This window comes from Anser anser (assembly GCF_964211835.1).
Source record: "Anser anser genome assembly, chromosome: 1".
Classification (NCBI taxonomy): domain Eukaryota; kingdom Metazoa; phylum Chordata; class Aves; order Anseriformes; family Anatidae; genus Anser; species Anser anser.
In genome coordinates this window covers 17,079,360-17,095,750 of record NC_139720.1, presented here as the reverse complement: position 1 = coordinate 17,095,750, position 16,391 = coordinate 17,079,360, and the positions used below count along the sequence as shown (strand labels likewise).

Below are 16,391 nucleotides of genomic sequence, written 5' to 3'. Positions count from 1 at the left end.
CTTTTTTAGAATCTCAGAGTTCTTCCATTCCCAGACCGGGCCTGAATGGCAGGTACCTTGAGAACTGCATGCTGTCTTTCTAAGCCTGCCTTTAGACCATTGTGTATGTTTCTATGGTGAACAGTAACATTAGGAAGCAGTTCTTTTGCAAATTATTAAACAGCAGATCATGTGGTTAAATGGAAGATTGAAAAAGAACGTTTCAGTCGCATAAGCGTGTGTTTCTAAGTTTAGTTTATTCTTTTCACATAGAGGGAAAGCTTTGGATTCCTGCATCTAATTGTTGTTCACCTGTCCTCATAAGTCACTTCTGATAAGTGAGTTTTCCTTCATTCAGTGATGAGATTCTTCATACAATCTACAGATTCCCAATTTGGGAAAGCTGTGCTTGTAATTTTGGAACTAGATACAGGATTCTTACTGATAATTGCTTCCTTACCTTCCAAGTGTATGTGCTGAGGCGTATTGTAGAAACCTCTTGTGCGTGTTTCCTGTTTGTTCTTCCCATTTCTCCTAATAAGAATTTCCCCTGGTGAGCGTACTGATCCAATAGCTCAGTGATAGAGCAGCTTCCCTTTGAAGATGCGTAATTAATGTAGCCAATGTAGTTACCGTATAGCAGGTTCTTTTACGTTGTTATGCAGAACTACATATGTTAATGGCATATATTAATGCTGTAATATTGTACAAATAATGACTGTTTCGAATAAATCTGATATGCATAAGGATAATAGTGATTCATATATATGCCTGTTTCACAGGTCTGTGGAAAACTTTTTCATTTTTTTTCTTCTAGTTTTTGAATTAGTTTACAGAATTGCAGAAGGGTTGAGGTTGGAAGGGAGCACAGCTCTTTTAAAACTCATTTGTTTCATGGAGATGCTACTCCTGAAGTTCTGAATGTAATTTATTTTTATTATCTAACAAGTGAAATGCTACTCCATTAGAAAAATAAACCCAAAATGTAAGAAACACCTTAGGAAGATGTCTTTTACAGTAGTCCTTCACTAGGGGCCTTCACACGTGTGCCTCACGCATTGATGATCATCTGATGTTTGCAGTCAACTTGGTCATGCTAATTTTGTATCAGTGAACTTTTTCATTTGTCAGTTTAAAAAATTACCCTTGATAGGAATAGAAGTTCATATTATTCTGTTACCTCTGAGTCTGGATATACAATTTGTTACAAATAGAACATAGACCTTAAGCTGAGGTGGAAATTTTTGACCAATTCCTCTCTTTCTTAGAAGCTGCACAGAAAGTTGAGACAGTTGAAGAATAACGTATTTAAGCTTTGAGGAGATAAATTCATTATAATGAGGAAACACAAACCTCCTTTTCTCCCTTCTCACACAGTCTCTTAGGTGTTGACTTAGAGCTGGACAGTATAAGACTGTCTTCTCCGTTAATGGGAAAAAAATTGTTTATTGACAATAAGAGAATTCTGAAAATACGATAATAAGTCTAAGTCATCAATACTTAAAAACTAAATCAACTAACTTGTCCTATGGGATGAGTGCTCATTCTGCAGTGTCTATTGCTGACTATGTGGACGAGTTGGTGTTTATGCATTGGAAATGATTGCTGTAGAAAACAGGAAATGTTCCAAATCATGTATAATTTTGGATTTGTCATGTGTTCCTTCAAAGTGTATTGGAAGTAGTCTTTCGGTTACAGAATGTTTATGCTTTTAGAGTTCAGAGTGTGCATTTTATTACTGTGCATTTTATTATTGTGCATGAAATGTATACTGCTGTAAAATAGTTTTTTACTTCCTAGTATTTGCTTGGGTGTGGACACTGCTGAGCTTTAACATACTGAGGATCTGTGTAGCTGCTGTACCAGCTCTGACCTGAATTAATTTTGCAAACCAAAGTTTTGCTTCTGGTAACATTTAGAACTCTGTTTCATTATGAGTGGTTATGTAGATATACATGACTTCTGTCTGTTTGGGCTATCAGCACGTTCAAAAGAGCATGCAAGCATGCATTTTTCTGTTTTTGACTTTCATATCGCTGCTAAATGAATATTGTAAAATGGCACACTTCTGCTTGAAGCCACAGATATTAAACTTACCTCTCCCTTTTCAGTAAAGGTACCCTATTTCCATTTTGCTTACTTAGAAAGCTGTGTGTGCAGTCCTGTTCGGTGTTTTCCTTGTATAGTGATTTTCCACTGATACCTGTCTGTCTGCATACAGCAATAGAGGACAGAGAAATTTTTTAGGTTGCATTCCAACATTTTTCAAACGTTAGAGAACCGTCGAGGCGCATTTGTAGTTGTGTAGCTTGAATTTTTTTCTGCTTTTTGTTTAATGCCAAGTTGACTGTGAGCTACTATATTCTGTAAAAACTGGAGGAGGAGATTAGAACAACTATATTTGATGTGCAGTGCATGCCCTAAGTAGAACACTTGCCGTGTTGTTTATTGACTGTTAGTGTGCATTCTAATTTGTGTTTCCTGGCAGTGTTGTTTGTGTTGGTGGGGACGGCATGTTCAGTGAAGTGATGCATGGTCTCATTGGAAGAATGCAGAAGGACTCTGGCATAGACCAAAATAATCCCAAAGCACCGTTAGTCCAATGCAATATAAGGATTGGCATAATCCCTGCTGGTAAGAAAGGGTTAACTTTCAGTTTACTTTATTCATTTCTTGTTGAAATTCCTTCTATTCATAACTTCTTGAAATTAGGCCTAAGTGTGAGATACGAGCAATAGTGTACAATAAAGACACCTAACTGTAGCTCTTTGTATCCCAGTATGATTACTGATCGTATGCACTGCTATTTGGGAAGGATGCATTGCAAAAGAAAGGAAATCTTAAATGTGCACCTTGAGAATTTGTTGTTTGTTCCTTGCTCCCTTAATTCGGTGGCTCATTTTACGTTAATACAAGATAAGATGTTGACAGTAATGTCTTTGGTCATCGAAACACATTAATGAGTGAAATTTATTGAACAGAGACTTACCTGTGGGGGCAAAAGTGTTGTGTGTGTTTCTGGTTTTGTTTTCCTTCAGTTCCAAATGCTCCACAAATGTAGTTAGAATTGCAGTAAGACCATCCCACTGTTCTGGCAACAGGTTGGTTCTGGTTTGTGGTTGTTTTGTTTGTTTGTTTTTGTTTTGTTTTATTTTTTTTGGTTTGTTTTCCCATTTGTTATCACAGAAAACATAAAGCATCTGCAGCTGGGGAACAGTCCTCAGGTTCCAGATAGCTGCATTTTCTGCCCAGGCTACTTTTGGTGCCAGACGCTGTACCTTCACAGTTCAGCCACATACCGTCATTGAGAGGCATTTGTCTCAGGATTCAGTTCTCAATGATAAATTTAATTTTTATTGACCACAGTCACTGTTTGGATTAAGCTTGTTGTTAAATCTAGTGGCCTACCTGTTACCTCATCCCTGCCAGTTGGTGGGATGCCTTAAAAAGTGGACTTAAATGACTCTCTTGTCCAAGATTGGATTCAGTCTTGCAACTCTTTGATGGCAATTATGTGTAATTTTATATTATTTATCTGCATTTATTATTTATATTATTTATATTATTTATCTGCATTTATTTTGTGGACTGTGTGGAAAGACAAGTGCACTTTCTGGTGTCATTGGTATGCTGTTCTCTTTTCCTTGTCAGACACTTGAGATTTGAATTAAAGAACTGATATGAAATAAATACTGTGAGTTTCTAACTAGAACTGAAACACAGACTTTATCCGAAAATTTCACATCAGCAATAAAAATACACCAGGTGAAACAGAACATTTGTATCCTCAGGCTTTAGGTGACTAATTTTATGTTCATTGTATCTTTAAGAAGAATGTATCTAAACCTAAACATCTGAATTGTTGCCTGGAAAAAGCTTAACAGTTTCTGCTCATAGATGTCTAACTGTTACTGTATTGCAAGTTGTAATGTGAATATCCCCTTTATATTTTTTTGTTCCTGTTAGCTAGCACCGTTAAGGGTTCTGTGTAACCCTATATGTAACTGTAATGTTTTTATTTGTTGAAACTTTGTATTAAAATCAGTTTGTATATTAACCTTAAAGAATAGAATGTGAAGTGCTCTACCCTTCATTTCCCTTATTAATGTTTATTTCTTGGATTAAGGAGTTCTGCTTACATGATTTGGTTTCAGAAAAAAAATTGCCTACTGGTGATATTAGTGACCATAAAAAGACTGTTTAAAAAAAAAAATAACAAAACAGAACGTCAGTGTTGAAAGCTATTTCTTTGCCCCTAGGAAAAGGAAATTAACTATTAGCATCATAAAATCAAAAGATTTAACCTTGCCTTTTCAACAATTTCTTAATGAGTTTTTTTCCAATCGCAGCCAGGAAGTATGAGCTTCACTGATGTTTTAAAATTGCTCATGTGTGTCAAACTACTTTCTTCTCTGATGTACTTCAGTGGTTTTGTTGTTATTTTTGTCTGCTGTAGCTGTTTGCTATCTGGATGCATAGTGCATGCTGTGTTCCTGAACTACCATGAGGTACATCCAGCCTTGTAATCGGTGCTAAGACTCAAATATTTTCTTTAAGTCATTATTCTGATGCTTCAAAAGTTGTTTACAATAGCGTATAAGGAAGCTGGTCTTGAAATTCTGTTAATTAGTTCTTTGGAAGTACAGAAGATACAAACAGATCGAGATATGAATTATGTTGTACAATATTTAAAATGCTTCATTATTGAAATGTGAAAGTGCCTGTAGGAATATTATTTTGATATATTTATCAAACTCACTGAACAACTCTTAACCCTTTCTTAACACATCTAGCTATCACGGAGACCTGAGGTTGTGTATGAAATAGCCAAGCCCATGCATTGCAGGATGCTTGGGAAGGCAGCAGGACTTTTTTTCCAGACTGGTGAAACTTCTTGTGAAGCTGCTCTCTGTGGTGCTTACCTGACTGTTGTGAGGTTCTACACTTCACTTGACGTGATGGAGCTGTGACCATGTATTGACTCTAGCAGATCCCCTGGCTCTCAGAGTAGTTCAGGGAGAATTTATTCATTCCAGAATAAATGAAGTCTTTAAAAAGAATATTTTAAAGCTAAACTGACAATCCTGAAATACAGCAAGTAAAACAGAATAAAGCAATGCAAGTCATAAATACAGGAAAGCTTGATGCATAATGCTTTTTTAGTTCATTACAACCAACATTTTCTTAAAATCCTAAGAACATGTCAACTGATACTGACGACAACCATTACCCAGGGATTAAGTTCTAAAAGTGTGTCTTCTGACACACGGACACAATTTATTCAGTGAGGACAGGTGCCTGGGATAAGGTGACAGTGTCTCAGTGGTTTTTCTTTTTTTCTTTTAATCTCTTAGTTCCTAACTTCAAGCTGCGTTAGCAGAAACATGGCAGGTTGCTGCACTTTCGTTGCTGTGGTTAAACACTGTCTATATTCAAACTAGCACTCAATTCAGCAGGCTTAATCTTTGCTCAGAAACTGTCAATTTAATTGAACAGAGGTTTGAAACTACAAATGAAAGAAAGATTTAATGGTAAAACACCTTCACCTATATGATCTTTTTTTGAGGAATTAGCTTTATTTCATAGGCAGAATCCCATTCTGCAGAATCTTTTTATAAAGTCAATGGTACTTTTAAGTCGTAATTCTTATTTTCTGAAGCAAGCCCCTACATGGCTCTTTCAGGGTATCTGGAAATACGCTAAGGAAATAGAATAGTCTGTCTTCTGTTTAAAAATATCAGCTAATCTTATGATTTATTCTACATTTTTATGAAATAACTTGTTTTTTAAAATGCCATGAATAAAGGCTCCTATTCATGGCTTTTGTAACTTCTGAACTTCTACATTAGTTGCAGCTGTTCCTAAATCTGCCAGTGTAAATTGACTGACTGCTGTTGTAAACAGGTTTCTTGTTAAAAGTACTTAGAGGCAACCTGACAGTTCCACACTTAGTGTGGTAACTACAAGTCAGTGCACCTAAAAAAAAACTTCTCTTTAGTTATTACTTTCTGCTAGTACCAGCTGCCCTTAAAGCACATTCAGCTGTTTTTTTTCCTACAGCCAGAGTGGCCGTATGCCTGCACATAACTTGAAACCAGAGAAAACCTTTTGTATTGGAACGTGGCACTGAGGTTTCATCCACATGTTTTAGTATTAAAATGATACCCTCTGGAGTAAGCCAAAGTAATTCATTCTCCTTCCTGAACCTGGCACAGAAGAGGGGGACAAAGCTGTCAACAGCTGTTGGAAACTCCTCTAGTAAAAGAGAACCGATTAGATTAAATGTGTTTATGATCTCAGCAGGTAAAAAAATCCTGCTGCATGCTGTGCTGTGGCATAATACTAGTGCAGGTTTTCTCTTTCCAGAAACCAAGCCTGCCAGTCTGCCCTGGGAATAGGGGAAAAATCTTTCAAGTACTGGAGAGTATTGAGTAAAATGCAGAAACAAAGTGTTAATTGCCATAGTGATTTAGGCTTCTAGTGCATCCAGATTCCTCTTGCTTTTGCTGCAGTCAAGGATATGAACTCTTAATGCCTAGGATTGAAGCATGAAGGGTGATTATAATCAGCATGTTGATGTGTGGCTATTGAAGCTCATGTTAAAACCAGCAAAGACTTCGTACAGGAAGGTTGCATAGAAAAAAGATTCATTCACAAATTTCAAAACCAGCTAGAAGTGAAATCACGAAGTGTGACTGGACTCCTATACTATTGCCATCTAGGCTGTAAAATTTCTCTTGGAAAATGTGTTAAAGCATAGCATAAAAAGCTATCTTTTTTTTAAGATTCTAAATGATGTATCTGCAACCTTCCCGGTTACAATATTTGTAATATTTAATGACCTTTGCAGTTTAGTTAGCATCTCATTTCAAGGTTGAGTACATTCAATTTGGAAGGTGAAGTCCAATGTTTTGTGTTCCACCTTCATCATTTTTAATCAGTTATACTCCTGGAAATGACTGTCTTAGAGCTAAATACTGCATTGGATACGGTGGGGCTGCTATGAGAACAAGTCAATCAAGATTACTTTTCCCTGTAATGTTTGTGATTTTAATTTCATCTTCTAAATTTGCCATTATTACCATTTTTGATATACTGTGGTACTGAACTTCTGCTGAAGTGATTATCTACAAGAATACAAACCAACAAAAAATGCCCCAAATCCTTCTGAAGTGTTTCTTTTTAAGCTAACCTAGCATTCTGCAGATGTGAAACTGTTTTCTTGGTTTCTGGGTGCCCAAGCCATCCATCTCTCCCTGTAACAGTAACTTTGCCTCCTTATTTTTGAACGTGTCAGATCCTTGTCCTTTAAAAATCACTTCCCAGCAAAGTCACAGTCTAGATTTTTCGAAGTACTAAATGCTGCTCAACCAAGAATTAACATGATATTTTGTTGATGGGTGCCAAAAAAATGATGACTTTACAAAATTTTGGCTTTATAAAAAAAACATAAATGTACAAGAACCATAATGAAGCTGTTATTGCATGTAGTGGAAAACCCATTGCCATGGTAATTTCTCCTTGAGGATTCAGAGTACGCTGTAGAAATACCTGTCCAGTTGTCAAGGGTATCTCACATTGAGCAATGCTCTTGAGTGCTAAGTGTGTTACTGTTTCTCTGTTAAATTCACTGCTTGCTCTAGGATCAACATCAAGCTGACTGTTGCTTCTGTCACCTGCTTAGTTTAGTACTGCAGCGACAGTCCTCCAGTTCTTTGGAATTTGTTTTGTTTTCCATCAACAAAAGTGCCAAAGTGAGTAGTCTTTCAGTAAGATTTCAGCCAGTAGTCTTATAAGATTTCAGTGACCATTATGTGTGTATCTCCTGAGTAGCAGACTCTGAATCTGTTCAAGACCCATCTAATGAAAACTAAGGAGAACATTTTTTTTTTTTTTCCAAAATCATTTGGACTACCTGTTTGGTTCTGAAGTATTCAAAGAGATCCAAATCCTTACTAATTATGAACATTTTTGTGACCTTGCATTGTTAAGTTCATACTTGGCATGTTGTGGTTGGTGTTAGGAGCAGTTATATTCTCTCAGGATGTACATGATGAATGATACTGGTTTTCTTGCTCCATACTACTGGATCTGAGAAGGAAAAAAAAAGTTTTACTGTTTTGTAGGTCAGTTAAAGTTTGGGTTTTTATTGTTGTTTTTGTTTTGTTTTGTTGGTGGTGGTGGTGGTTTTTTTACTCCACTGGCAAGTCTGAGAAAGAGGGATCATTTGATAGCTGGTAAACACTGTTGATATTTTCCCCAGCTTGCCATTTTAGACTCTTGTGAGTTAATTTCAGACATCAAGTCTAATTTTAGCCCTCCCTTGCTTGTTAACTGAATAGAAATGAAAATAACTCCTGTAAAATTGCCCAGCAGATAAATCAGCTTTTAATTGACTACAGAACAGTATAGGGAGCCTCCAGTGTTTAAATCTAGCTTGTGTGGATGCCCCTCTTCTCCTCCCACCCAGAGCATAAGACTACTTGGAAGCTCTGGCTGTTTACATCAGGACAGAAGTGACTTTAAGGTAATTCTAGTAGCAGAATACAAACTTATCTCAAAGAAATTCGGAAGGCTGGATGAAATGCTACTCTTGTACATTTAGCAGAAAATGCAGGTCAGGTGTTCTAGTGGCCAATTGGTTTTGGTTTTCTTTTCAGAAGTAGTAAGAATTTTCTGCCTAACAAATTCATGAGTGTAGGTGGCAATATAAAACTGGAAAAAATGGCAATGAAGTGTAACTTAAGTATCTGAACTCTGCTTACATTTTTTCTGCTATAAAACTCCAAATTAGGCACAGTAGCATCTTTTGTGTACCTCATCTGTTGTGGTACTGAGAGAAATTGGAGCCCTGTTTCCTATACAACAACGTAAGCTCGTAGTGGTACATTTGCACCATCGTGAACATCAGTCTGTGTAGACAGAGACCTCTTAGTCACATTTTCCTTTGTTCTGCCAGTTCTGTTATATTTATCTTCTCTTTAACTGGCTCACAGAGCTCCTTCTTGTTCACAGTGGCTGCCTTCTGCATTGTGTTTGCTTGATAGAGGCTTCTGTGCACTTCATCGATAGGGGAAGTGATGTCCATTTTCTCAGAAATAAGTTGGAGGCAAAAGGATTTTTTTTGTTCCTTTTGATAATGGTATATGTCCTGACTGCTTTCAAAGCGAGAAAGAACCAAAAGAGGATTTTAAATAGTGATTGGTCATTCTTACATTTTTAATTTTATATTTTACTTTGATTAGGCCTTAGGAATCAGTGCTCTGTATATGAGCTGCTCTAATCTAGTATATCAGTAGCAAATCTGAGAGTAGATATGTGGACAACTTAAGTTTTCGTTTTGAGTTTTCCAACCTTGACTTTCAAGGACTTATTTGTAGGGAAGAGAACCGAGAACCTACGAATTAGTTTTGGAGTTCACAGTATCACAGTATCACAGATTTCTAGGTTGGAAGAGACCTCAAGATCATCGAGTCCAACCTCCGACCTAACGCTAAGTACTCCACTAAACCATATCACTAAGCTCTACATCTAAACGTCTTTTAAAGACCTCCAGGGATGGTGACTCCACCACCTCCCTGGGCAGCCCGTTCCAAAGCTTAATAACCCTTTCGGTAAAGAAGTACTTCCTAACATCCAACCTAAAACTCCCCTGTCGCAACTTTTGCCCATTCCCCCTCGTCCTGTCACCAGGCACGTAGGAGAACAGACCAACCCCCACCTCTCTACAGCCTCCTTTAAGGTACCCATAGAGAGCGATAAGGTCACCCCTGAGCCTCCTCTTCTCCAGGCTGAACAACCCCAGCTCCCTCAGCCGCTCCTCGTAAGACTTGTTCTCCAGACCCCTCACCAGCTTGGTCGCCCTTCTCTGGACTCTCTCGAGCACGTCCATGTCCTTCCTGTAGCGAGGGGCCGAAAACTGAACACAGTACTCGAGGTGCGGCCTCACCAGAGCCAAGTACAGGGGCACAATCACTTCCCTAGACCTGCTGGCCACACTGCTTCTTATGCAGGCCAGGATGCTGTTGGCCTTCTTGGCCACCTGAGCACACTGCTGGCTCATATTCAGCCGACTATCAACCAATACTCCCAGGTCCTTCTCAGCCAGGCAGCTTTCCAACCACTCATCTCCCAGCCTGTAGCTCTGCTTGGGGTTGTTGCGCCCCAGGTGCAGGACCCGGCACTTGGCCTTGTTGAACTTCATGCAGTTGACCTCAGCCCATCGCTCCAGCCTATCCAGATCCTCCTGCACAGCCTTCCTGCCCTCGAGCAGATCGACACACGCACTTAGCTTGGTGTCATCTGCAAACTTACTGAGGGTGCACTGGACGCCCTCATCCAGATCATCGATAAAGATATTAAAGAGGACCGGCCCCAGTACCGAGCCCTGGGGGACACCACTAGTGACCGGCCTCCAACCAGATTTGACTCCATTCACCACAACTCTCTGGGCCCGGCTATCCAGCCAGTTTCTAACCCAACGAAGCGTACGCCAGTCCAAGCCCCGAGCAGCCAGTTTCTTGAGGAGAATGTTGTGGGGAACGGTGTCAAAAGCCTTACTGAGGTCAAGGTAGACCACATCCACAGCCTTTCCCTCATCCACCAAGCGCGTCACTTTGTCATAGAAGGAGATCAGGTTCGTCAAGCAGGACCTGCCTTTCATAAACCCATGCTGACTGGGCCTGATCGCCTGGGCCTGATCGCCTGCTTGCCCTGCAAGTGCCGCGTGATGACCCTCAAGATAATCTGCTCCATGAGCTTTCCTGGCACTGAGGTCAAAAAGTTGCATATATATATTGTTTAAGTCCTTGTACTTTGTGTGGAGACAAACAAGTTCTATTTACCTGAAAAAAGGTTATTGTTCCAATTTAAATCATAATATTTCTATCTATATATTTAACTTTGTTCCATAAAATAGAAAGGGGCAGGCTACAAGAATAGGAAGTTTTTATTCAGAGAACCATACCGATAATACTTGCTTTGAACATATACAAAGTAATCTCTCAGTCTTTATTTTTCAGGATCAACAGATTGCGTGTGCTATTCGACTGTTGGCATTTCTGATCCAGTAACATCAGCTCTTCATATTATTGTAGGTGGGTGATCAAAAATCACTGTTTTGCTATGAAAATGTTTCCAGTATCCAAAAATAGTAATTTCATTTGGTTATTGTTTTCCACATGCCTGTGAAATGTCATTTGAATATAACAACCAAGTTGAAAAATGAACTTTTTGTACAATATACTTTTTTAATTAAAAAAATATGTAACATTGAAGTTGTTATCATTTTTGCAGCTTGAAACAAAATAAACCTTAATGGAACTTTGTACTTTCTAACCTCTGTAGGTGATAGCCAGCCTCTGGATGTCTCCTCTGTGCATCATAACAATACATTTTTGAAGTACTCTGTATCATTGTTGGGTTACGGTTTTTATGGAGACATATTAAAAGATAGTGAAAAGAAACGGTGGATGGGTCCAATGAGATACGACTATTCAGGTAAGTTGGGAGATTATTACATTCTTGTCAGCACGTAAGAATATTGGAGCAGTTGATACCCTCTGTCCAAATCACGGTTCTCTGAAGCTTTTAATCATAAGGGACAGACTGAACCTGATTGTATACTCCTTGTGGTACCAAGTGTGTTGAATCAGATTATGTAAAGCTCTGTAATTTAGGAGATAACGTTAACGCTTTGCTTATTCAAGTTGTGTTGAATTTGGCTATATAACACAGTTAGCAAATTAACTGATAGTTAACACTTATATGTTTTATAAGCTTTATAAAGAACTAAAATGTTTATTTAAACTGTCATGAACGATGTTGAAAGCAAAACTAATTCAAATTAATCAGCTTTTTTTTGATTAGTGAACCTGCTAGCACTCTAGCACTGTTCTGTGGTGTTCATGTCATGTGTTGATGTGTCTCACCTAGAGAGAGATGCCTAAAATGTAATATCTTTTCTGTGTTAATCATTTTGACTTCCTTCTCAATTAGTTGGACAGAGGTAGGCACTCTGCTGTCTTGGATGTGCAGCTGATGGAGTGAACAGTTGTAGTTCTTTCAGTACTGATTGTAGAGTTAGCTGAGTGGTTTAGCCTGGGTATTTAATGTTTGGGCAAATCTTATGTTACTGGAAAGTATGTTTTACATTTTTGATTTGTGTTAGGAGAAAGAAGATACAAAAGCAGAATTTAATTACCTTTTCTTAACGTAGGCTTCAAGACTTTTCTTTCTCATCATTACTATGAAGGAACAATTTCTTTTCAACCAGCAAAACACACACTGGGATCTCCACGAGATAAAGATAGCTGCAGAACAGGGTAGGCTAATATTTATTTCTGGGTACTTGACGTGAACTGTTGGAAAAGGCCTGTATGTAAACAGAGGTTACAGCAATGTTGCTTTTTAGTATCAAAACGTTTACTCTGAAAGAGACAAGCTTTTTTAAAAAGGTTTATTGACTCATTAAAGAGAATACCTTATTTTATCAGGTCAGTGAACAAAAATGTAATAAAATTTTGTTAGCCTGCTTTCCTCCCCATCTCCGATTTTAAATGAAACAAAGTATAATACCACAGTACACAGTTACTGTATGCTGAGGGTATGGTTCTGTGTTACTGCTAATAAATAACAAGTCTGGATACCTTATAGCTTCTGCAAGTAGAAATAATTATTCAAAAAGTTTCAAACATTTGTGTTGTAATTGGAACTAGCAGTTTTATCAGTTGTTTTAGTGTAATGACAACAACTTGTCCTGAGGATAGGTCCCTTCAAGAACCACTATTTAGTCTTTTTTTTAATGGACTACAATTATCCTGTATAAATTCTGTGTGATCTTCACTTCTCCTTAGAATAAAAGGCTAAGGGGCACTGAGAATGTGTCTAGAAATAGCATGGGAGTGTGAGAGCTTCACCTCTGTGTCATGTCAGCATGACCGGATGTCTGTTTCAAGTGTCTGAATACAAACATGTGCAACATGTTGTGAAACGAAAAGGAGGAATTGAAAGTCCACAAATGGATGCAAAGCTAAAGTCTCACTGAGATTTTATAGACATGGTGTGATTGCTCACATGAGCACAGCACGCGTATATGCCCTCCAGGGGGAGAAGTGGGGTTGCGCTCAATGCAGAGAAACAGCTCTGTTGCACAGAGCTTTGCACTGGAATGAGGGAAGACCTCATGGATAAGGATCAAAACAGACAAACACAGATGACAGGGAGGTAGGCATCTACAACAGACCTCTGATCCAAAGGAGGAATTAGGTGAAGAAGCCTTTAGGCAGCTGGAGGAAGCCTTCTGATGGCAGGCTCTGCAACTCGTGGGTGATTTTATCCATCCTGATAATTGTTGGAAGTGCAGTAGGTCACAAGCAATTCAGGAGATGCCAGGAGTACATTGATGATGATTATTATACTGGTGATTGACAGGCTGACTAGGAGAAATGCTCTGCTGGACTTGTTACAGAAAATGAAGGTGGGGGATGTTACAGATGAGGACAGTCTTGGCATCAGTGACTGTGAGATTATAGTTTAAAATCTTGAGAGAAGCAAGCAAGGCAAAGAGTAGAATTGCAACCCTGAACTTATGGGTGATAACAGTTTGGGAGGAGTGGCTGGTATGCTGAAACTCAGGGCTGCTATTCAGAGGCATCTTGGCAGGCTGAAGAAATGGCTGATAGGGACCTCATGAAGTTCAGGAGAGGCATACAGTGTGCACCTGGGGTGTAATAGTCCCATGCAACAGTAAGGAATGAGCACTGTTTGGGAAGCAGCTCTGCTGAAAAGGTCTTGGGGATCCTGGTAGACAACAGGCTACAGCCAAGTCAGCAGTGTGTCCTTGCAGCAAGAAGGGCCAACCATGTACCGGGCTTTCTAAAGAAGACAGAAACCAACAGGTCAGGAAAAGTGATTCTTCCTATGAATTCAGCATTTGTGAAATAGAGGACTAGCAGCAGTATGTCAAGGTATTTCACTGCAATCAAATATTGAAACAGGTTGCCCAGAGAGCTTGTAGACTCCATCCTTGTAGATAGTCAAAATTTGACTGAATAAGACAATGAGTAATACCTCGATCCTATCAGACATGTTTTGAGTAGAAGTTTGTACCACATCCAGAGGTCCCTTCCAACCTGTGTGGTCTTAACAGCATCACAGAGCCGTATTTCTGACCTCCAATAAGTCTGAGTGCTATACCTAAGTTCCTACACTGTCCCCAGAGTTATCCTGATTCATGACACATCAGGGTTGTTGGTGCCACACCCCATCATATGGCGGAGAAAGTCATTTAATGATGGGGTACAACACACAAAAGTTGAGCTGAATAGTTTTATTTTCATCAACTCAATAGTATTTCTGTTTTCAGATGTTACATTTGCAAGGAAAGTGAGCAACAACTGGCAGAACAGCAGAAGAAATGTGGATTAAAACATGAAGGTAATTTATCATAAAAAGAAGATGATGTGACATTATGCAACTTACTGTTTTTCAGTATGTATCAGCTCAAGTACGTATGCTTTTTTTCCAAACTGCAAGTTACTAGGAAATCCAATGTTTCTGTAAGTTTAAATATATATGTAAATAAGTGAAAAACATTCCTCCACCCAGGCCTCAGTTTTGATAAAATTGTACTAATTATTTATATATTTTGTATTAATATCGTACTAATTACTTATTTTGGTGTGTTGGGCTCCTTTTCTTTAAGAAAGATATGTCCTGTGAGCTGAGATTTTGTCTTTTTTCTGTGAGTAAGATTTAACTATTAAGCTGTGAGCCAGTGTGGAAAGAAGCAATTCATTAAGATGACTTTTGGAATAGATGAGGACTCAGCTTTGTGTTTTTTAGCACAAAAGTCACCCTATGTAAAGTTGTTTATTAAATAAATATGAGGCAGTGAACTTAGGTGTTTCTGTGCGGTACTTCACTAATAGTCAGTATAAATAAAAAATTAGATTTTTTCTCCTCTTTCATTAGTTGTGCTACCCTTATCCTCTTTCCCCCATTCCAAACCCTTCCATGGATTTTTATATGGGCATACCTTTTCCTTTCTTATGTTAAAACAACTGTTCATATGCTGGATTCTGTGCAGTAGCCTTCCTATCTGTATCTCTTCATGTCTGATTCCTGCCCCCTGACAGGAAGCACTGGTATTGATACACTTTTGACCTTGCTGGAAAAAAAATACAGAGCTTCAGTTGCCTGAGTTTAGCCTCTGCTCACAGTTCGTCTTCCTGGATAAATCCCTTTTAAACAGCAGGCAGACTTTCCATGGGTGCTTATTTTTACTCGTACTTTTTTTTTTTTCTTGTAGAGCCCAATGCATAAAACTGTAATTTTCTTGACACAGGCTTTGGACCTTTTGACCTCGATTGCCTTGTAATTACTGTTGTTTTGCACAGTATCTGTGCATGGCTGTAGCTATTTGTTAGCAAAGAGTATCATCACTCTGTAGAGATTCAGTGGTAGCCTATAAAGCCTATATATGGATTTCTATGCCAACTTTAATTCTTGTTACACATGCTTATATGTGTGTGTGTGAATATATACACACCCATCTATCCATAATGCTTTCATCCCAGCTACTGCTTCTAGATCTTTGATATAGTCGACAAATGGCTGGATTAGAGTGTTTCTAGAGTCTCCAGAACTGAATCTAGGAATAAATTAAATAGCTTTACGTAGTATTTTCTTAGGAACTAAATCTGATAGCAGGGTTCTTTTTCATAAGAAAAATTCAGTGGGGGATGTCTGTGAGAAATAATTGTAGAAATTGCCTGCCTTTTTTGTCTGTTTGCTAGTTACTTTTATTTTTATTAGTTTTGGTTCAGCAAAGGAACAAAGGCTGAAGAAAGTGAGTTACAGGTTAGTGAGCAATCAAGGCTGCTTTACTCAGCATAGCACAAGACATTAAGCAGATGATTCTGTAGGACTTTGTCTTAAATTTTACTTTCAGTAGCAGTTTTTCTTTGCGCTGCAGTCTATTCTCCATGCAATACTAGTAAGCAAATAATAACAATCCACTACTCTTGATCTGCAATAAGAAGGATTTTAAATTGTCACCTTGTGTAAGCTTTTTACTCAGCAGGGTGTATTGGCTGACTCTTTATGCCTACTTGGTTTGTGTACAGTTCAGATGAGTTTAGAAGGATGCTTGCATTAACCATCACTGAAAATACTTCTTTGTATTTTACAGAAGTCTATGTGCATGTGCTGAGTAAATTTGGAGTGTTAGCACTTTAGGCTGATTTCAGCAACTGGCAGTATATATGCTCAATAGACAATTGAAATGAGTGTCGTTTCTTTTCTCCCTTTTTTATGATTGTTCTATTGTATGAAAGATACTGTAGGCAAATAATTTGTGATATTACAGTGAGACACCCTACGGAATGGTTGCGAGAACAGCTGGTCAACTA

The 16,391-nt window shown here is 38.4% G+C and overlaps 1 protein-coding gene across 2 annotated transcripts in view; it reads left to right on the top strand.

The window, feature by feature from the left end:
- CERK (ceramide kinase) overlaps positions 1-16,391 on the top strand; it is a 44,797-nt gene that overhangs the window by 15,987 nt on the left and 12,419 nt on the right. For both annotated transcript variants that reach the window (XM_083827493.1, XM_083827492.1), the window contains exons 6-10: positions 2,468-2,613; positions 11,001-11,075; positions 11,326-11,478; positions 12,197-12,302; positions 14,345-14,415. In XM_083827493.1, the coding sequence (XP_083683619.1) occupies positions 2,468-2,613; positions 11,001-11,075; positions 11,326-11,478; positions 12,197-12,302; positions 14,345-14,415 (551 nt within the window). The remainder of the gene's footprint in view (positions 1-2,467; positions 2,614-11,000; positions 11,076-11,325; positions 11,479-12,196; positions 12,303-14,344; positions 14,416-16,391) is intronic.